The sequence below is a fragment of the Apodemus sylvaticus genome, chromosome 5, assembly GCF_947179515.1.
Source record: "Apodemus sylvaticus chromosome 5, mApoSyl1.1, whole genome shotgun sequence".
In the NCBI taxonomy this organism is placed as follows: Eukaryota; Metazoa; Chordata; class Mammalia; order Rodentia; family Muridae; genus Apodemus; species Apodemus sylvaticus.
In genome coordinates this window covers 94990066-95013411 of record NC_067476.1, presented here as the reverse complement: position 1 = coordinate 95013411, position 23346 = coordinate 94990066, and the positions used below count along the sequence as shown (strand labels likewise).

Sequence of the window (23346 nt, the reverse complement as noted above, 5' to 3'; positions counted from 1 at the left end):
TTGGTTAATCCCCCAGGCCTACGCTCGATACTTGGTACCATGGCAGCACGGGCGCTGTCATCTTTTCATGATGTTTAAGAACTATTTGCGGTTTACTATTGGTGAACACTTGTACACAAACTACCAACACTTATCATTTACTAAAGGTCTGCAAACCTTATGCTGAAAATTCTCCTTACCTTGATATGTAGAAAAATCCTCCACCTGGAGGCTTGAGTACGGAAACTCTAGGGGCTGGAGAGATGGCTCATCAGTTAAAAAACAGCTTATTGTTCTTGCAGATGACCCAGATTCTGTCTAGTTCCAGCACCCACAAGGTAGCTCATAACCATCTGTAACTCAACTTCCAGTAGTTCTGACACCCTCTTCTGTCTTGTGGGGCCTCCTACATGCTCACGGTACAAATACATACACACAGGCACATATATACATAAAATAGTGAAAGAAAACTCCTTTCACCCCTGACCCTCCCTTGTTCTATACATCAGTCATCAGACCTGATAGTTCTGAAATGCTCCTCCCTACCCTCCATGGTTCATCCTTAACACACTTCCAATTACAACAGATACCCCTGCCTTTCACCTGGTCTAGGAGAAGAGCATCTTTTTGTCTTCTAGGTCTCCCTCTAAATTGCCAGAGCTATTTTTTGTGACATCTAGATGTGCTGATTCTTGTTACTATTTAAATTGCCAGCTCCCCAAAGCACTGTAATGGGCACCAAAAACTTTTGGTGACTATAGCAACAAAATGGTCTACTATAAGAGGCCAAAGACAAAAAGCAGAATCTGCCACTCTAGCAGACAGACCCCAGCTGCATGGAGCTCGACCCAGTGGCTTGAGATGCCCTCTACAAACAATTACAGCCTAACTCCCAAGGTCCCTGGTGTCTTACCCCAAATAGGCCATCTCGAGGAGGACAAGTGGCACTGTAAAATTTGCTACCTCGGGATAATAAACTGCCCCCTCTTGGGCTCTATTCAAATACAACACCATACAAATGGTTCAGAAGATGAGGTCAGATAGCTTAAGTACTTTGAAAGGACACACATACACGCAACTCTCTGAGAATTTTCCCATCATATTTCTATCCAGTGTCTATTCTTGATTAAGACTTTTATCAGTGGTAGCCTGGTCGGTACTTTTCACCCATGACACCGGCTCATCCTCCCAGGATATCTAATTCCTTCAGACCTGGTGCTGCACTGGCAGCAGCAGAGTCAGGACTTGCCTAATACGTGCAACCCTTCACTCAGACTCCATCTCAGGTCTAAAGCACAGCATCCTCCATGTACAGCTTCTCTGTGTGGTACAGACCTGCCTGCTATTTAAAGTCCAGCAGAAACCTCGCCTTCTTTCTAAGCGTTTCCCACCAGCACACCCAGACACCTGGTTCTGCTGCTTCCATTTGCCTGAGTCAGAATGCAGAGCTACATGAACCTCATTGCTATCTACACTGTGGTTTCTTCTATGGATATTTCAAGGAAGTTCCAGATTCTAGGAAGCCCAATACAAGTCTATCTTTAGGCCCGCTGTTGCCTCGTAAGCCTCTCTTACCACCCACAGCCAGAGCCCTCAAAGCACTAAGGCCAGCTACCACTGTTTCTCCCCTGCCTGGGAGACATTACTCCCCCTACCCCACCTCCATGCTGCTTCTTAGTTAAACTAAACAAGCTACAAGTCACTAGACCAAGCACTAGAAAAAAGCAGCACAGAAGGTTTGCAAGACAGCAAGGAGACTGCAAGCTAAAAGCAGAGGTTCTGGCCTTTCTGTGCACACACTGAACACGTGAATTCAACACAGTAAGTGCCCTGGAGAAGTGGACTGCAGTGCAGTCTGGACATACATGTAAGAAATTTCTATCACACTGTGTATGTCTTCAAACCCTATCATACATCCTCTGCAAATGCATAAGGAAATGCAAATCCCAACAAGGCATGCCACCTGAGACGGAGGTGACGATGGCGAGCAGAGGCTGCAGTGTTCCAGCACTGCTTGCTACCCTGTCTGAGGATCAGGCATTCCTGCCAGGTGAGCTGCTCAGACCACCCTGTCTCCAGAGCCTCATCTGATTTCCTCATGTTAAAAGGAAAGACCTGCTCAGAAATGGGGGCTTCTGTTAGCAATAAAATACAAGTTTTTGAACCTCTGTGGAAAGTTAGGTGGTTGTACCAGCTAACTGGCAATAACAAACACTGAAGAGACATGACAGCTTCTAACAAATGGTGCTAGGAAAACTGGGTGGATCTGTAAATGAAAGTAGATTCATATCACTTACTTTGCACACACATGGGCACACACATGCACAAAAAAAACAAATGACAACAAATGGGGAAGGGGAATCCTACACTTTGCTTTCCTGCTGCTGTGATAAAGACACTGACCAAAACTATCTTGTAGGGGAAGGATTTATTTCTCTTACACTTCCATAGCACAATCCATCATTGAGGGAAGTGAGGGCAGGAACCATGGAGGAACATTGCTTACTGACTCACTCTCCATGGCCTGCTCAGTCTTTTCTTATACAACCTACAAACACCACCTGCCCACAGGTGGCACAAGTCATAGTAGGCTGGATACTCCCTCACAATCATTAAGAAAATGCCCACACAGCCCTGCCCACAGGCCAATCTGATGGAAGCAATTCTTGGGCTGAGGTTCCCTCTTCCCAGGTGACTCTAGTATGTCCAGTTGATAAAAGCTAACCAGATCAAATGAAGAACCTGGGGGGGGGCGGGGGAGCATGTACTGGCGAAGTCACCACAGAAGTCAGTGTGGAAGCTCCTGGAAGCGGAACCACCAAGCTCATCTCTCACTCACATCAGCATTCCACACAGATATTGAACCAATCATGGTTTTTGCTGCATTGTTCACAATAGACAGGAAATGGACCAATTGAGATGAAGCTCAGCACATAACTGGCCAAAGTGTAGTATATGTACAGAATAGAATTTTATTCAGCCTATAAAGAAAAATGAATTCAATATATTTACAGGGAAGAAAATAGATGGAGCTAGAGATTATTAAGCAAAATAATCGAGATTCAAAACAGGCAAATACTGCATGTTTTCTTTTAGATGTGGACTGTAGACATAGTGTGTGTGTGTCTGTGTATGTGTATGTGTGTTTCTGTATGTGTGTGTGTGTGTGTGTGTGTATGTGTCTGTCTGTCTGTCTGTGGGCTGGGGGAAGAGAATTCTGAATTGGGAGGACTATACCTTAGGGAAAGGGAAAAAAAAAACAAGAGAAAATGGTGGAACACATCAGTCAAAAGAGCAGAAGAGAGAGATAGGAAGCCACCAGGAGGTAGGCAGAGGGAGTCAGGTGGGCCTTAGAGGAAGAAGATGGTTAAGACACCAAGTTAAATGAAATGTTTCTATGAAAATGTCACCATGAGTCCTATTATTTTGTATGTGAACAACAGAAAATATAAATTGCTCTTATCAAATAAGAAACCACTGAAAATCAGCTTCAGCCTTTATTTTTCTACTTTATATTTTCTGTGAATTATATCATTTACTAATGAAAACAAACATGTACTCACAATATATATTCACAAAAGCACCATGCTAGATACTAAAAACTCATGGACCCTTTCAACATGGGGGTGGGTAGTGATTTTGGACAGTTAACTGAGTGAAAATTAAATCAGTGGACGGATGGAATTCTTTGTCACATCTGTGAATGTCATGCTGAATTTTAAAAGCCTGAAAACTGAGGCGGGCACAACCTTACCACAGCAGCAAATTCGCCACCCTCCTCAGGTTGTTATGGCAACTGCACTACTTGGGCTGAGAAGAGGCATTGGATGTTTGTGTCAGAGAGAGATTTTTGTTGCAGACTGCCATTAGAAATACTAAAAGATATCTGCATAAACCTCAGAACATGAAGAGGCCCCTAGAGAACCCCCATCCTCACTAAGCATGTCTATTAGTGGTGTCACTGTTTAGGTCTTACCTAGGAAGCCATATTGTTGAAATATCATAGATGTAACGTCCCTGCCATTTCTAGGAGACACAATCTGCCAAGAGAGGGAACCAATCAATGGCCCTAAGCAGCTGTGGCATCTATGAACCACAACAATGACCAACAGAACAGGACACCCCAGAGGCTCAATAGCAGTGGGAACCAACAACTGTCTAATCGTCTGACAAGGGCTGGCTACCCAGGACGGTGAGGTTCTGAAGTTTAGAGAATCTACTACGGCCACTTCACTAGACCCAGCATATTCCTGGTTACATATTAAAACTTGTCCTTATACCACAGGGAAGTGTAGCTCACACCTTGGGCCAAAAAAACTCTTCTTTGAGGCAGAGCCCATTATAGAAAAAAAACAAAACTGGTCAAAATGCAGAGATCAACTAATCATTGGATGCCCAGTGGATACATTTGCAACACAACTCTGACACCTAAAGCTCAGGAGGAGAAAGGCTATAAAAGCCAGAGGACCAAGAAGTCTGCTGATTTCTTAATGTACCTAAGACTTAGAAAGGTCCTTTAAAAACATTAAGTCACTGAGTCCCCAGTTTGAAGCCCTGCTGGATACCCTCCCCACACAAACTTCTCCCTGCATACCCTCATAATTATAGTTGTTTCTACTTGCCCACGATGACTTTAAAGTGTCTATTTCTAGCTTCTACCCAAGTAGCCCTAATGGCTTTATGTAACACTACCTAATCTTGGGGTTAGTCCCTCTCATTTACTCTTCAAATAATTCACAAAAGTTATTAAATGAAAAGTGTCCCAACTCATGAAGGCTCAGCAGTGTAGCTCTGAACTCCACACCTATAGGAATCAGTTCCATGTGTCACATGGTTTATACGTGTATGTGTTACAGAATGTCTGAATCATATTAAACATGTTGAGTTCTTCAAGCATATTTTAGTGATGAAAACTCTCTGAGTCCCCTATTACGGCCTGTTGAACTGTGCAGTACATTAGTCAATAGTTATGTTACCTTGCAATAGCACAGTAGACCTGTCAGTGCCCACCATTCCTGACACCCTGCTGTCGCCAGCCTGTGGTAACCATCATTCTCCTCTCAGCTTCTTTTAGAGTACTCATAAGTGAGGTTACATAATACTTGCCTGTGTGTGGCTTATTTCATTTTACATAATAATCTCTAGTTCCAGCTATATTACCACAAATAATAGAATTTCATTCTTTCTAATAAATAAATAGTAGTCCATTTTGTATATATACAGTGGTTCTATGTTTAGAAATAGATCCATCCATTATCTAGAAAGTGACCAATCAATAACTTTTAGGATTGTCTACAGAACCTCTGTTATAAGAGACTAACCAATTGCCAGGCTTTCTATAGCATTCCATTTATATAAATGAGATTATATTATAAAACTCTTGGCTTAAATATACTTAAATAAACTCTTAACTATTATAAACCTCTTGGCTGATTGCCTTCTAAAGTCATCCTTAAAATTGTTTTGAAACCACCAATTTCAACCTAGTTCAAAATATCTATCTGTATAAAAATTCTTCCAAAACAGTATGATGATGACATAGACTGACTGCACCAAGTGTGAGCCTTCCTAATGAAGCATGCAGCACTGCAGAGAACACGTTATGTACCCACCTTGGAAAGGGTAGGGCTCCAGCATTTACTGTGTGGAATGGGGGAAGAAACTAAATCTTCTCTGCAGTGCCTTCCAGAAGTGGCAGTATCTTGTGTTCCACTGCAACAATGATAATGGCTGGTATCTAGTAGCACTTGCCCTGATGACGGTCATTGTACTCAGTGCTTAGAGCACTCTGAAAAGCACACTACCTTGAGACACTATTCTACTTCAAGATTCAGAGGTTCAAGTGGAACAAAGACCCTAACAAACAAAACATTCTCTACAATAAAGCAGCAAACTTCTATGAGGCCTTCTCTCATATATATATATATATATATATATATATATATATATATATATATAGAGAGAGAGAGAGAGAGAGAGAGAGAGAGTAAAGAGATTCCCTAAAGATTAGATACATAGAGCTGCTAAGAAAAACAAAAGCCAACGCCTATCTAAAGAGCTTGGTACTCTTGATAAAGACACTTTTGATTAAGGGGGAGCATCCCATCGCGGGCAGCAGGAATGACCTCACTGTGAATGAGGAGCTACAGAATATTCTAGAGGCTCTGACATATGTGCAAATCTCAAGGACCTGGCAATCAGGATGTAACACTTTGCATCCTGCTACAGTTGGGGGTCACACATGGTCCTATGAATTCCCCCTTACAAGGGCAGAGACATCAATTTTTTTAAAGATATGATCAGTTCTGGAACATAATGATTACTTCATAAATCTTTAATAACCAATCTTAGTAACCAATGTCTCTTGGAATATATCCATTCTGTCTACTAGCCTGGAAAATCAGAGCTTGCTGAAGTGTGGTCTGGAGACCTCTAGTGGTTGTCTGCAGTTCACTGAAGTGAAAAGGTCAATGTCTACAGCAGGGAAATCAAGATGCACTGACAGAGGGATACCTCAGGAAAGCTACAAGTGTTTCTGAAATCTGCATTTGAAGATAAAAATACTCTTGGTCTATTCAGATATATCCATAGGAGGAAAGTAATTGTTTCCTAATGGGAAACTTTATCATAATTTTTAAACTTTTAAATTTTTAAATAAAAGATGAATGGCTAATTGAATTTTAAATGTTTTTTTTACTATTTTTTTTATTCGATATATTTTTTATTTACATTTCAAATGATTTCCCCTTTTCTAGCCCCCCACTCCCCGAAAGTCCCATAAGCCCCCTTCTCTCCCCCTGTCCTCCCACCCACCCCTTCCCACTTACCTGTTCTGGTTTTGCCCTATACTTCTTCACTGAGTCTTTCCAGAACAAGGGGCCACTCCTCCTTTCTTCTTGTACCTCATTTGATGTATGGATTATGTTTGGGGTATTCCAGTTTTCTAGGTTAATATCCACTTATTAGTGAGTGCATACCATGAGTCACCTTTTGAGTCTGGGTTACCTCACTTAGTATGATGTTTTCTAGCTCCATCCATTTGCCTAAGAATTTCATGAATTCATTGTTTCTAATGGCTGAACAGTACTCCATTGTGTAGATATACCACATTTTTTGCATCTACTCTTCTGTTGAGGGATACCTAGGTTTTTTCCAGCATAAAGATGAAACTAGCTCCATACTTAAAACTCTTGCCAAGCACGTGTGAAGACCAGAGTTTGGATCCCAGAACCTACATTATGTAAAGTAGGTATAGCAGCTACCTGTAATTCCAGCACTTGAAATAAGGTGTTCCCAAATTCCCAAATTCCTACACTAGCAATCTTGTTGAGCTCTGGATTCAACTGAGAGGTCCTGCCTACATGACTGATGGAGAACAATCAAGGAAAACATCCGGTAGCAACTCTGAGCCTCCATATGCACACTCAAACAAATTCATGTGTACCTGTACCTGTACACAAATGTGTGTCACACAGGCAAACACAAATATACACCATGTGTGCATGCTCCATAAACACATATATTTATAAGAAAAAAAAGGAGAAAAAGATCTATGTGTAGCATTTTAAAACACACAACTATTTGAGAAACCATGAAGGAACAGAATATACAATTCTAGAAAGTTAAAAAAAAAAATGCTAGACAATTGCGATGCATTCCTTTAGTCCCAGCATGCAGGAGGCAGAGACCAGCCTGGTCTATAGAACGAGTTCTAATATAACCAGAGCTACACAGAGGAAACCCTTCTTGAAAATAAAAACATAAAACAAAACAATTAGCATAATTCTTCTATAAATTCAAGACATAAAAGAGAGAAATAACTCATCCCTTCTCTTTGAATTCACATCATCTTCTCAAAGATTGTCAACTCTCAAGATCATCTGCAGGTCATCTGGAATCTCAGAAATTCCATACCTTGTTTGATAGGTTGTTGGTCGTGACAGAGAAGAGCTGTTGTTGAAAATGATACTGGGAGGGTGGCACATCAGAAACATTCTTCTTTCCCAGTAAGGAATAGAAGGTGCCAGATGGGGACTCTTGGCCACTGTCTTGATCATACCAGAACCCAACATCTTCCAAGTTGGGAAGAGAACCATACACAGGGGAGAAAGTAAAAGTAAATGTAGTTTTCTATAAACAAGATCAATACCAGGAATGCTTTGATAGTCAACTTGACAAGATTTAGACTCACCACATACTCAAATTTCTGAGTGTGTATGTACATAAGGAAGCATCTAAATTAGGTTAGCTGGGGTAGGAAGAACCACCCTAAATGTAAGTGGTGCCCTAGTCTGTGGACGAGAGTCTCAAACAGAGTAAAAAGGAGGCAGCTTCTTTGGAATTGGAACTGTCTATGTCACCAAATAAATGTTTTTCTTCTAATTCAGTTTATAGCCAGGCTACTGTGGAGGGCATGGTTTGAAATACAGTGGGAACTTAACCTAAATCATGTAGCCTAGTATTACTGTTCCCTATGCAACCTCTTCTTTCCAAGTGATTACACAAACTTCCCCAACAGGACAAATGCCTTCCTGACACCAGCTGCATGCCACAAGTGGTGAGGATAACTACAGACCACTTAGAGAAAGGAAGGCCGCACTTTAGCTCATCCTTCTGTTTAACTGAACTACATATAATGGCCATAGCACTACTTCTTGGGCCTTCTTTAAGTGGCTGGCACATGGATACGTGTGTATAACATACTTAAGTGTATAACACTAACAACACTTATTTAATAGGACTTGAGAGACAAGGCATAATTGAGAACATGTAAAACGTGCTCTATAGCCAGGCAGTGGTGGCCCACGCCTTTAATCCCAGCACTTGGGAGGCAGGCAGATTTCTGAGTTTAAGGCCAGCCTGGTCTACAAAGTTAGTTCCAGGACATCCAGGGCTACACAGAGAAACCCTATCTCGAAACAAAACAAAACAAAACAAAGAAAAAGAAAAAAGAAAAAGTGCTACAGAGTTACTAGAGTTCACCATAACAACAGAGCAAACACCTTGGCAGTATGTTATCTATGATTTATGAGTACCTTGCAAGAGGGACATTCCATCACTGGAAGCCCTCAGCACTGGCTTTAAGCCCAGGTAGGCACAGGAAAACAATTTCCATCTACGCTCTTTTAAATTGTTCTCCATATTTCACCTTTTCATTTCTCATCCATGTTGCTACTTAGAGAGACAAAGCGAAATGAGAGAAGCGAAACTGAATGAGAATAAACTTCAACAAAGGAGATGCAGCACACAGCTTTCTTAAACTTCACCAAAGGAGATGCAGCACACAGCTTTCTTAAACTTCACCAAAGGAGATGCAGCACACAGCTCTCTTAAACTTCACTAAAGGAGATGCAGCACACAGCTTTCTTAAACTTCATGTTCTTACATTCCTGAAGAAGTTAAGCAGGCAAGCAAATGCTCTTTAATTCTTCCAAGTGTAAGAACTAAAATTCATAGGGAAGAGCACTAGACATGAGAGAGGTGCATGCTGCCCTAGTCACAGGTCCTTATAAACACCACAGCCTCACTGGCTAGGTCTTTATCTCACAGAACTCAGTTCCATACCAATGGTGAAACTTTGGAATATTCATTATAGCAGTGTGTTTTGTGTTTGATAAGAAAACAAGCAAAGTGGTGTTACTCATCAGCAACTGTTATTTGACTGAATTTATGCGGCCCCCAGAAATGTCTCAAGAGAGCGGGACAGAATCTTGAATGCTAGATAGAGTCACGAAAATCCACAGAAAGCATGAACCAACCCAACAGCCAGCTCTTTAAAGGTTTATTTTTGAAATTATATTTATGCATTCTTGTGTGCATATGTGTACATGACTGTGGGTGCACATGGTAGTCCTCTAGCTGAAGTTACAGGTGGTTGTAGGCTGCCCCAAATGGATGCTCAAAGCAGTATGAACTCTAAGTACTGAGCCATCTCTCCACGCCCCAATATTACAATTCATTTTAGTATTATAGCACCAGTGTTAAGTAGAAGAGCTCAAGAAAATACTAGAGATATGTTCTCTTACATATTCATGCTACAAATTTTCATGGAGGTAACTATGAAATTAAAATTACTTCCTTCTCATATGTAGTTATCATGGTTAGGTTTTAAGTTCAAATGCTTGACAACTAAGTATGCTTTGAAGTCTCACTTGAGAAACCCTATGTAAAACAAGAGCTTCTGAGAAACAAGGAATTTCAACTACACTGGCCAATGGATGACTGCAGAGAATTTGTAATACATTCATTTGAAAAGGGTTTGTGTGGTTTTAAATTATATATATATATATATATATAGTTAAGTAAAAGGGGAAAAATGAAATTTCCTTTAAAGTATTTGACTAAAGAGGAAAAAATACTGTCAGTTATTGAATCAGGGAGACAGGTCTATTGGATCCTGTGTATTCCCCTTCACCTTTGTCCAAGTTTGAAGTTTTTCAATAATTAAAACATTTAAAAATATCCTTCTAAGCCGGACGTGGTAGTTGCACGCCTTTAATCCCAGCACTTGGGAGGCAGAGGCAGAGGCAGGCAGATTTCTGAGTTCGAGACCAGCCTGGTCTACAGAGTGAGTTCCAGGACAGCCAGGGATACACAGAAAAACCCTGTGGGGGGCGGGGGGAGGAATATATATATATCCTTCTACCTAGTCAAAGTCCTAAAAGGCTCTACTGAGAAGTGGATGAAAGGCTCCTGCCAGATTCAACCACTAGAGAACAGAAATTATGAAACTGGCATTTTTAGATCTATACTTTATATACAGGTGATCAGAATTTCACATAGCTTAAAAAAAACTGGTTAAAGACCATTCATTACATTTAAAAGCAAATGATTTGTAATGCTTTATTCCAAAGCAACAAAAACGTATGTCCAAAAGATGTATAAAAACACATGTATCTTTAATTAAGGAAAGGAAAGTCTTCCCCTGTCATCGTTTTTTAAACTCACAATATATGCCTTCCATCCAAGACCTTTTAAAAATTCTCTTTCACTGGAGAAAACTACATGATGATAACACAGCTGGACAGAATCCTGCACACACTGCGTAGGAGAGGTGGGAAATCTCTGCAGCCAACGGGACCAGCAGGAGAGATGCACATTCATTCGGCATTCACGAGCCTCATCCCAGCTACCTCTTGCTAAGCTCTTTTCCCCCCTTCCAAAATACGTCATTTAACTGTCTGTCAAAATAACTCTTGCCTAGTCTACCTGCTCACACTCCAGAGCTGCAGCCTCTCCTGATCCCCTCCTCAGCAGCAAGCTGCTGCGGAGCACCTAGTGAACGCAGCTGCCCCTGCTCTTTCCTCTCCTCTGGCCGCGCGGCCAGGGCGCACTGCTGTCCGTGGGGAGGAGTAATTAACGGCTCATTATGTATGACAGCAGCATCCCTCCACTTGGCTGTCTGGTTTGAACGGATCGGATCCGCGCTTCATTCATGCTCAGTGTCTGGAATGTGGTAAAGCTGTTCTTCCTTTTGGATTTTTCCCTCAGCACTCAGAAGCCAGTGCACTAGAGCGATGTATTAACAGAAAGGAAATTCTTAACCTCTGTAGACAGGAGGCTGAAGGACAGAAAGTTGTTAAGGGAAAAGCCAAGGGAAGCAGAAGGTGCTAAAGAATACCCACTAACACACAATGTTAGTGATCTGAAGACACTGGAGACTCTAAATTACAGGTGAGCAGAACTTTTCCAGAGGCTGAAACATCTGCAAGAGCAATCAGGATTTCTCACTGCTGAGATAGTCAATGAATTTTTAATAAGTTCTGAGCACTGTGATCAGATCAATGGCTGTTATCTGATAAAGGCAAAATTCACCCTTTGACTGGGGAGTCTTCCCCTTGTTGCTACCTGTGCCGACATGGATTACCGGGCTGCAGAGAGGCTGCAAGAAATAAGGCACATGGGTGAAAGAGATCACCACGGCAAAGTCGACGAGGCATTTCCAGTATGAGAGCTCACCCTTCCTCACTGAGCTTCAACCAACTCCTGACAGGTAAGACTCACCATTATAACATTAATTCATAGCATGATAACGGACATGATGCCTGCAGTTGCAGTGAGGGAGCCAGGAGATTTAATTTCAAGTGGTTCTCCCATAAGCCTTATGCAGACTTAACTCTTCTGAGATAAACACCTGTTTCTACTTAGGCATGTTAGACAATTCTGCAATAACATGGCTTGCAAATCCTGTTTATTTTTCACTGAATTTATTCTCTTTTTTTAGAACTATAATTTTATTTAGTAATTTGGAAGCAATCTGCATGAGAAGAGTCCAGAACGCTGTCTAAAAGGCAGCCACGGAGCTCTTTACCAAGCTCGCCAGAGAACTGGGGGAAAGCACTCACCAGCAGGGTTAGCAACATTTCTGTCAATGTTTTTAAAAGGCTCAATGACTAACTTTAATCCTTAGCAAAACAAAAAACCCTAAACTGTGATGTCATTCTCGTCCACACTGAAGGCAACACCTCTAGTGAACACGGCCAGGGTGGGGCGAACCTACCCCGAAGATAGCAGGGGTGTTTCTGTAGCAGAGCAAAGGGAACATCTAAGAACAGAACAGAATGAAGTCTGGCACACTAAAACCCCAAAAGTTTTCATCCAAGCAAAAAGCCATGAGAGAAACTCCCTAGCACTCACTCCAGGAGGAGGCTTCTAACAAGACTGTGTTAAAACCACACACAGGAACTGCCAGCCCTCCTTCACCTGATGACATTTTAATGCCCTCCCTACAACTTCTCTAGAATGAAGTCATTGTCATAAGTTCAAGTGAGAAGTTAGGTTCAAAAATCTTACCAAAAGCCCTAAAACAAAGTCATATTTCTATTGGCTTGGAAGGGTGGAGATAAGAAAAACGACAAAAGCACACCACACCTAACTAAAGAAATTGGCTAATCCAAGACAAACTATCCAAAGTGATTATTCTAAACACAGATGTGAGCGCTGGGGAGAAAGCTCCTTAGCAGACAGACCAGTCGCCAGGCCTATGCAGGGCGTGAGCTCCATCCCAGCACAGAGTGACCGGAAGAAGGAAAATTGCTTCCACTGCATTGAGTGATCTCTGCAGTTTTTAGTGCAGAACGTGAGATGCACCCCTCCTCCTTTACTCTTTCCAAGAGACTGCACAGATAACCTTAGCTGACAAGTGTCCTTGGCCTCTGAGGCCACTGTGCACTCTCCACTTGTCCATTTTCTGCCCCAGAGAAAAGCACTCATTTCAGTATAGATAGTGACTTGACTCACAACCACACCAGTGTGTTTCAGGGGGAAAGACCACGAATTCCAAAGTCTCATTTATGTAACAGCTAAACCAAAGTGCTGGCTTTTTGCCTTCCCCCGCCCCGATATACTAGACTTGCTTGACTCCTTAAAGGCTCTTTTCAGCTGTTTCTACCTAGCTTTACAGATTGACATTTTTTAAATGCATACTAAGAGAAAAATGCCAAATAATATTCAATAAAGTATAATAATTCAATAAAAGTAATAATAATTAAACAAAAGGAGATTTACATCATTGTGCTTACTTGGCTTTTGAATAATCAGAATGGAAGGGGATGTAAGAGAATGTTCCTGATATTTTCCTCACTCTGAGGAAGATTCACATCCCACTTCTTGGGGACTTTGCTTCCTTCCATAGCTTATCCTCCAGTGACAATGGATGGACAGACAGATACCAAATACAAACTTCCAAGTTAATCTCTGGCAGCATCAGTCCCAATGAACCTTCACTTTCTCTCCTATCTATAATAATTCATTTAGAAAGCTAAGTCAGCCTCAGCAACAGCTTCCCCAAAACTGTAGTAACTCAACAATATACGATTACTAATATACTAAAAAGCTAAAAACACCATGATCTTTAGCATCTCATAGGTACTAATAGATAAGCTTTTTTTTATTGTTATTTCATTTTACTATTTACTTATTTGGTTTCTTTGAGAGAGTGTTCCTCTGTGTAGCCCTGTCTTATCCTGGATCTTGGTCTGTAGTCCAGGCTAGCCTCAAGCTCCAAGATAAGCCTTTCTCTGGGAATGCTCCACCATGCCCAGCAAGTTTGTTTGCTTTTGTGGAGGTCTAAGCAAACTCTGTGCAGCCGACCGTCTCCTTCTGTCTTTATGTGGTTTTGAACTAGGGTTGACAGACTACCTGGCAAATGCTTTTGCACACTGAACCATCTTGGCAGCCCCATGTTAGGGGCTTTAAAGTAAATACAGTTAATGAGAGTTTGCATCTTGGAGAATAGTCAATGACTGATAATTGTTTATGTGATTTGATATGATGTGGGGTAAATGTTTTAGCTATCATATCCTTACTAGTGACAGCCATTGTCATGTGTCTTAGATTCTGACCATTTACATCATCCAAACACAATAAGCACACCTATTTAAACCTCAAGAAAGATAGGTACGTGAGTCAAAGTAGAGCCTGTCACTGAGTGTCTCTGGTCTTTAAAATAAGGTCATTTTACCTACAATGACAAGCAACAAATTTTATTGTTATATTTGTATGTTAATTAGAATATATAAAATTCATGTTAATGTATTAGCATTTATCATATCATAAAACCTTAATTTAAGTATGTATCTGCTTCTGTACATTTATATAACTTTCAAGTTTTTAATTTTTTGAAAGAGTTTTTCAATATAGCATAGAGGTGGATGCCACGGTCTGCTTAAGTCAATCGGGATTTCCGAAGGACTTCAGCAGGATTGGGCCTTATGGTTCATTTTCTTTAGGAAGTAACTGAATGTGAATAAGGATGTAGTCATCATGGACAGTCTCCTCCTCCTCTTCTTGTCCTGCTGGGAGAGAATGGTCTTTGGTTTGTGACATCACAGACTGTGACTTGGGAACTGGCTGATATCACACATGATTTATACCCTTTCCGGGGAGCTAGATGCAGAAGGGATGCAAGCACACTCATTTCAGGTCAGACCACTGACACCTGACACCAGACACCAGAAAGATCCACGGCTGGAGCTGATTTAGGGAAAGAAAAATCCTTCCCCAGCACCTGTCTCTTTGCAGCATCGACTAAGAAGGATTAAAGGACCACTCCACAGTTTACCTCACTAATAATTTGAAATATCATGGGGGTGTAAACATCATGTTACCTAATTTCACAGATGAGGATAAGATGAAAAACAAGACACTTCCATTAAACAACAGACATTAGTAGAACAGGATTCAGAAAAGACTCAGGAGCAAGACTTCCCCCAGTACAACTGAAGATATCAATGCTGCTCAAAAACCTTGAGAAACGCTCTCTGTATACTCCAAATGGGAAAGACAGTGCCTCTCAATGTGAAAGTCCCAAGTATATATTCTGAAGTGACGCCCAGGGTAATTAGTGTGGTAGCATGTACAAGCATTAACAAGAAGGGATCTAGTTAACACCCTCCTAAGAAAACAAGAATTCATTAAGAAAGAATCCCCTCCATTACTAAAAATACTTGTTCTATAAAGTCTTTCAACATGAATTCACAAAGAAACAATAAAAATAACTGGTATTATAAGTCAGAACTCAACAAGGAAATAAAGACAAGAGCTTACAAACACATGTACACATATGGGCAATCTTCCCTCTTTTTATCGCCATTCTTTGTAACTATAGCTAGCTTCCAAGAATGATGTAGACCAGAAAGTTCTTCCACAAACACCAATGTAGTTTCCCTTTAGACTAATAGCAATTGTCCCAGCTCAAAATCCTACTTGTCTGTGACAGCCTCCTAGTTCAGATCATAAACAAGTACTCTTTACAAAGCAATAATCTCTCTACAAGGCAAGCTCATTATTTATGGTTATACCTCTTGCTTGAGATGGCAGAATGAGAGAGGCCTGTAAAAGCATGCAACTGCTTCTATGTGCTGATTAATTCTACTGTATTATTGAACAGTTGTTGGACAATCCTGACATCCTCTATTTTTCACATAGCAGGAAATAGAAGTCAAAAAATTCAAGAATGCAGATCAACTGGAAAATGCTTTGATAGTTGTCATGCAATGTCATGTGGGTGCTGCTGTCAGAGCATGTGGGCCTTCTTATTTATGGCTAGAGAAATACAGCATCAAGTTTTGAACTCTTTGAACAGCAAAGCAAAAGGCAATGCCCAGATCAGTTACTCCAGTGAAAACCTTAAACTTTCTGGAATAATAATCCAAAGAAGCTGGCTGGAGCACAGTTAAAGTCTTAGCTTGTATCAAGGCACTATAGTAATCTCTCGTCTCTTACAGACTGTCACAAGGACAGGCTTCTAGGTGTAGTGATTTGGGGGGGAACTTTTAATATCTACAGAAAAACCTTCCTTAGCACTTTGATACTGCTTCTCCTATAACAGTTTGCCAATTATCACTGAAAATGTGTTTTTGTCTTATTTATGAAATTTTGCATTACTCAAGTGTGAGGGCCATGAGAATAAAAATTACATCTATTGTCTAATTTCAAGAATGTTCAGAACGAGTTAATCAGTGCATATGTTCAATGACTATGAAAATATATTCTGGTACATTCTCAAGAACAATCTCAAAACAGGCAGAAAAACAGTGATCCCCCTCCTGGCCTCCTAGGGCACTAGGGTATACATGTAGATGTAGTGCACAGATACACATGCACACAAAACACTCACACACATAAAAAGAAATAAAATAAAATAAACTGAAGAGACAATGAAATTGGCTATCAGATAGTGAGAGAAGAGAAAATGACACCCTCAAACTCTTATATCTATTTTCCATTTTTGCTTTAATCCTTAAACTCTGCTCTAGTACAAGATGTAGAACTGTTAGCTCCTCCAGTACCATGCCTTCCTAGATGCTGCCAGGCTTCCTGCCCTGATGATAATGGACTGAACTTCAGAACCAGTAAGCCAGCCCCAATTAAGGGCTGTCCTTTATAAAAGTTGCCTTGGTCATGGTGTCTCTTTACAGCAATGGAAATCCTACCTAAGATAAGTACCTAAGTCAAATCTTTCTGAGTTTGTGGTTCACAACATCACTAGAACCTCAGCATTTCCCATGAGTTAAGGCTATGCCAATAGGAGTGATTTCTGTATAAGTAGGGGCAGTGCCAAAAGTGTGTGCTGTGATGGAAATGAAGGCAGTGTAAGCTGGCATTGCTTCAGAACTCATCCCTGGGTGCTGCAGTAGAGTTAGCTACAGTAAGAAATGATTAGATATGTGGTCCTCACCAAGTCTGTAGTTTCTTGTCTGGGTGCACAGCTCCAGATTTTGAGTGTTGTCATACTATATTTTAACAGTTACATTCCTTCAAAAGAGATCGTCGATAAAAACATAGATGTGGAGAGCATACAAATCTAGTTCTCTGAGAGAGAAAGGCTATATAGCCTACAGGTCCCTGCTTTTGGCATCTCTCCTCCATTCTTCCTGGACAGTTCCTAGAGTGGATACATTGTAGTTGTTCTGCCATCTACAGGATTCGCAAAGGTACTCTACATTTTATATGTCTCTGTAGTCCAAACAGATACTGCCAAGGACTAATCCACAATTCTTCACATGAGTCATGTGAATCAATAGTATTTTCTAGCCTAAGAGGATCCAGGCTGCAAACCAGCAATGTCTAGACTTACAGAATGCTACATGGTTATTCTGTTGCCTCAACAATGATCAAGCAACCAAACCCAGGATTCAAATAGATTACAAGTTTATTTTCGACAACTATAATTTGCGTTGGGTTAAATATGCTGGAAGTAAATAAAATTAACAAACTCTCAGTAAATTGTAATCAGTAAACCAAGCATAGAAATGAAGCAGTGAGATTTTGCCATAAAATGTTTCAGAATGCTGTGTGAGAAATCGAGAGAATGGCTGGAGATTCCGGCAGGGAGGACCCTTTCATTGAAAAGTCTGATGAGCAGGACCATTTCAAATGCGCTTTCCTTATTTTGCCAATCATTGTATTATTCTTAGCTGATTCCAGGTATAAGAGCTCTATAACTTACCTGAGTATGAAAGAAAACAGAGCCTGACATGAGTGTAACTAAATATTGTAGCACATTAGAGTAGATTAAATTAACTTTAAAAGAGGGGAGTAGGTAATTCCAGTACATGGAAAGCAGAGTCAGCCAGGCTCCACAGCGAGTGAGCGCTTGCCTGTGCACAGTACCCTGCATTCAATCCCCAGTACCTGCCACCAGCCATCAGCAAGGCACAGTGACACACACCTAGAACCCCAGCACTAGGAATTACAAATGGGAGAAAATGAAGTCCAAGGTGACCCTGGCTGTGACGCCCACACCCCTGGCTATATGAAATATTATCAAAAGAAAAAGTCAGATTTCAGATCTCCCATGAAAAAGAAATTTTTGATCATTCTATTTGATCTATTGGTTATATGACAGTTCGTTCATTTCTGCTCAGTAGCCTTCTCCAGAACTATTCCACTGGCTAAGGAGTTGTCCTAATTGTTATGAAATTAATCCTATTTCAAAACTAGTTTCTCAGTAAAGTGCTGGCTACAAAAACAAACAAACAAACAAACAAACAAACAAAAACCAACTTAATTCAATCTCTACACCCACATTTTAAAAGAAAAAAAAGCTAGCACAAACTTGTAAGGCACTGAGGAGGCTTCAGAGGACACCCCTGGGACTTACTGGCTAGACAGCCTATCTTAATCCGTGAGCACCCAGGCCATTGAGATACCACATCCAAGTGACAATACCCACTGTCCCCCACCTCCACATGCATGCACACATATTGTACACCTTAATGTGTACCTTAGCATGTAAATGAACACACAAACACAGAGTTTCCAAGGCAACCAATTATCTCCACTTTCCAAAAGAATAAATGTTAAGATTCTACTGTGAGTATTTTATTTTAAACTCTCCTCGCTAGACAGCCAACACCTGTGCAGTTGTCACAAAGCTTTCCTGGTCAGGTGCACTCTTCTGGCGTCGTATGCTTCTGTGGAGCGGCTATGAATAGATACGGGACGAAAAGCTCCAGTGGCCAGTACTCCTTTATTCTGTAAGGTATTCTAAAAATACATTATGAGTTCCTTATAACTTTATACTCATAAAGGTTTTTAAGAATCAGACTGACCTGTTATAACCGTAAATATACAACCATCTTCACTGCCAACAAATACAAGTATCAAGAAAAAGAGAGAATTTTTTAAAATAAACTTATCTTTTCAGTCTCAGATTGCCAACTGAACTTTTGAAGCAAATGCCCTAGCTAGTGGAATCATGGGTTACTCTCTTTTCTGTGCTCTCTCCTCCCACTTCTGAGCAAGGCTCTTGTTAATCTACTATGGGCAGGGGTAAAATAAACAATATTACAGGATCTCTTGAGAAGAAGACAACCAACCCCTAATAACCATTTCTTATATAGAAAAGACATGCCTAAACTGGTCAAAGCAATGAGAAAAATAGTCTGCTGAATGTTCAACCTTAGTGAATATCTATATCACCCCCTTCAGGTTCAGAGACTATCACAGAAGAGAGGGCAGAAAGAATGTAATGGGGGAAGGGATAGAATGTGATGATGAAACAGTCTCAGAAAGAACATGGCTGTTGCATCTACAAACCCATTGCAACTCACTGCATTGATTTTGATCCATCATCGACCCATCAATGCTTTATCATAGACAGGGGAGGTACTCAAAGGGCCTCACCATTCCCTGAAGACGTAGAGCTGTGAATGCAGCCTAGTGGGGAGGGCAGCAGCTGAGCTCTGGGCTTCATCTCCACACCACCTAGACACAGCTGGAATTCCAGACACTCCAGAGGTTTAGAAGCTGAAGGATCAGAATATACCACTCATGCTAGATCTTAGGGACAGGTCCACCCTGTAGATATTAGACCTTGTGTCAAAACAGCAAACCAAAAGTTAGCTCTATCTCTGAATGTTTACAGGTAGTTAATGGTAGCTAGTGGAGATAGAGTTCCTGTGGCCTCACTCTTCCCTGAGGATCTACAGGAGTCAGTGACCACTGAGTGAGGGAAAGACACCTTCTTTAGTGATACAGCAGCTCATAAAGTATCCATGTTCCTGTAAATAACCCTTCACAATTGCTCCTCTTAGCAACCCTAATTAAACCCATTAGGTGTCTCATACACACACACACACACACACACACACACACACACGAAAAAGGATAAAATGAAGGAAATGAAGGGTATGAGGACTAATTGGAAAAAGCAAATGGTGAGAGGAGAGGGGACAGGAGAGGATAGTGCAGTAGTGAATATGATCAAAATACATGTATATGTATGTGTGAAAATGCCAACAAAATCCATTATTATAATCAATATATGTTCAATACCTAAGTTCTTGTTCACAACATTATCAATTGGTTATGACGTGATTAATACTCTGTACAGAAAAAAATAACTATAGGCTCAAGCGAGTTCTCAGGATAATAAAGGGAATAGTGGCCATCTCTTCCCTCTCGGCATTCAGAAAACCCACTAATTCGCTTTTTAGAAAGAATGTGAACACCACAGCTTCAATTCAAGGAAACACAAAAGGTTCAGCTTCTGACACAAGACCAGGAGTATCCTTCCAGAAAAAAAATGCTCTGCTGCTATCTTGAAAGGCGACCATTTCATGAATCACTACCACTGAAAGCCATCAGATCAACACTTTCAGAAATGTGAAGAAGAAACAGAATGAAACAAACCCTCCACTGCCTCCCTTAGACGCTTCGCATCCCAACACATCCTAAAGTGCACATCCGTTCTCTCTCAGGTCAGCATGCTTAGCTTTCGAGTTGCTCTGCTCAGCTCAGCTCAGGGGCCACAGGAGCACAGCTGGCATACTCCCTCCTCTGGGACGTTCCTCCTTGTCTCCTCATTGAGGCTCTGTATCCATGTCTAGGAAACTGAAATCGAAAGTCTTTGACAAAACCTACAACTAGAGGACGCTCCACCCCTTCCATACTCGTGTTTCCAGTGATGGGATCTTGATGCGACTTAGTTCTCTCTGTAACACATCCAAGTTCATATTAGAAAGGACTAGCTCAAAGTTCATTATTCCTATTTAAAACTATAAAGAGGCACAATGCAGGTTGGCCATTGTGAATAACTGGCACTCATGTACCAGCAGTATTTCCTGAGCTTCCTCTACGCATGCTCCTGCACTAGACTAGGATAAGTCTAACATAAGCATAGGACTCTCAGTGGGCTTCTTTAAAAAAGCAAAAGAAGAACATTTTAAAAGTGGAAATTAAACCTACATTGGACAAATTGGTCTGTAATTGGTCTGAGAAAAATGGGACTCTGAAAAAAAACCAATTAATTATACCAGCAGAGGCCAAGGCAAAAGAATTATTTCAAGTTCAAGCCTAGTTTCTAGCCTATACTGCATAATGTATCCCAGGTCAGCCTGGGCTACAAGGTAAAACTGCTTCAGAAAATAAAACAAAACTATGTGATTATATGCATGTGTGTATACATGGGCTTTTAACATTTTATAGATCACCACAGAGGACAAAACCATATAGGACTCAATTCTTAAACCCCAGTGCAAAGGAAAACATTGAAATTCCAATGGTTGTCTGCTGCCATGATTTAGAAACTACACAGTATGTGCAGCTACCAAAAATAAAATCCTCTCTTAGCATCTTATCTCCGACAAATGCCTTCATGGCCCTGGGTTAGGCTGCAGCCTATATGAGCTTCAATTCTTTAATCTAAACAAAGTGAACATTTTGCCCAAAAAATGGCTGAGATTGTGCATGAGATGAACACTCCTCCAGGGAAGAGGTGTCAATGGCTCAAAACACACAGACTTCACACAACAAAGAGCAGCCTGACACCCTCTGAGAGGCACAGGCAGGAAGAAACAGGTACTTGGTGCTCAAGAGAAAACAACTTACACACTTGCACATCTTCCCTCTCACAATTTCTTCTGCCTACTTAGCAGAAGAGCAGGGCGATTCGAGAGGCCTAGGACTGGAATCAAGAGAAGCCATTCAGAACAATAGCTTCTCGAGCCATGAAGTCCCCATGCAATGATGCTTCCCAACTGTCTGTTCTCTGGCTGAAATTTAACTCATTTTTCCACTATGATCTCAAAGATCCTAAGAAAAACAAGCATAAGGATAAAAATTGAGATTAAGACTTCCTAACCACATCAATGCTGCTTTTCAAAATGATACACAGTAAACTAGTGTGGCTCACAGCACCAAGGGGGAGCCACCACAAGGGGCATGGCAATCCCATGTTCAGCTAATAATGTCTTTAAGCTACAACTGTAACAAATTCTTATTTAGAAGCCATAGTGTTTGGCTGGCAGGCACACACTCCCACACAGACTGGATTTCCTATTGTTCTGTTAACAGCATACCTTCCAAGACCATTCCATTGAGAGCGTCTTTACTTGACAAGCCTGAACCGACGCTGCCTGTGCTAAAGTGGCCTCCCCATACTTTGCAAGGATGTTCTGATGTGGCTCCACATGCCAACGCTCCAGATATATCAACTATCATGTAACCACGTCAGGCAGCAAGAACACACACTGAATGTTTATCATACATGAAGAATTCCTAGGAGAAAGGCCCTGAGAGCACACAATGTACATATGAACAGAGTAAACTTCATATGCCACAATAGGTAGTTAGAAACCTATGGGCTAAAGAGGTTGGTATCTCGGCAGTTAAGAGCACCGGCCACTCTTCCAGAGAACCCAGGTTCAATTTCTAGCAGATTCGAAAGTATACGACCATCTGTAACTCCAGTTTCAAGGAATCCGATGCCCTCTGCTGGCCTCCATGGATACTATGCATATGTACACAGTGTACATACATACTATATGGTACACAGATGATAGCACGAAAACCTCCAATCAAAAGAATTCCCACAACCTAGAATTCAGAAATGCTTTGAAAGTAAGTACTTTCTCATCTTAAAAAGGGAACCAGGCATTCCCAAGACTCAGGAGGCACAGATAGGAGGCTCTCTGTGAGTCAAGACCAACTTTGTCTACAGAGCAAGATCAAAGACAGACAGGGCTGTATAAACAGGCCCTGTCTCAAAAACACCAAGAGGAGGGGGGAAAGGAACCAAGCCAGAAGCCTCTGTGACCACTTGGAGTCACACACTGAGCTTAGATGCAATGATATAATCACCACGTTGTCAGGTCTTAGCAGCAAGCGTCTTAATCATCTCTCAAAATGCCAGGGGGAGATAATTGGGTATGAAAGCTAAGAAGCAGTGCGAAAAACAGTAAGAAAAATGGCATCTTATCAATTTTCCTAAAAAAAATAGCAGACGAATTTCACATGACTTTTGGCATGCATGGCTTATAACACATAATTATCTTTTTGCTTGAGTTAATAATTATCAGCAGTCAAGGACAACTCATTTTGTGTTGGAGTTCCTGAATGCCTCTGTCATAATAATTCAAGGCT

The 23346-nt window shown here is 41.0% G+C and overlaps 1 protein-coding gene across 2 annotated transcripts in view; it reads right to left on the bottom strand.

The window, feature by feature from the left end:
- Aven (apoptosis and caspase activation inhibitor) overlaps positions 1-23346 on the bottom strand; it is a 138628-nt gene that overhangs the window by 86742 nt on the left and 28540 nt on the right. Inside the window, exon 1 of one of the 2 annotated variants that reach the window (XM_052183175.1) lies at positions 19609-19712. The exons of the other annotated variant lie outside the window; for it this stretch is intronic. Within the exon in view, the coding sequence (XP_052039135.1) occupies positions 19609-19678 (70 nt within the window). The 5' untranslated portion in view covers positions 19679-19712. Of the gene's footprint in view, positions 1-19608; positions 19713-23346 lie in introns of those variants that run through there. 2 annotated transcript variants of the gene reach the window in all.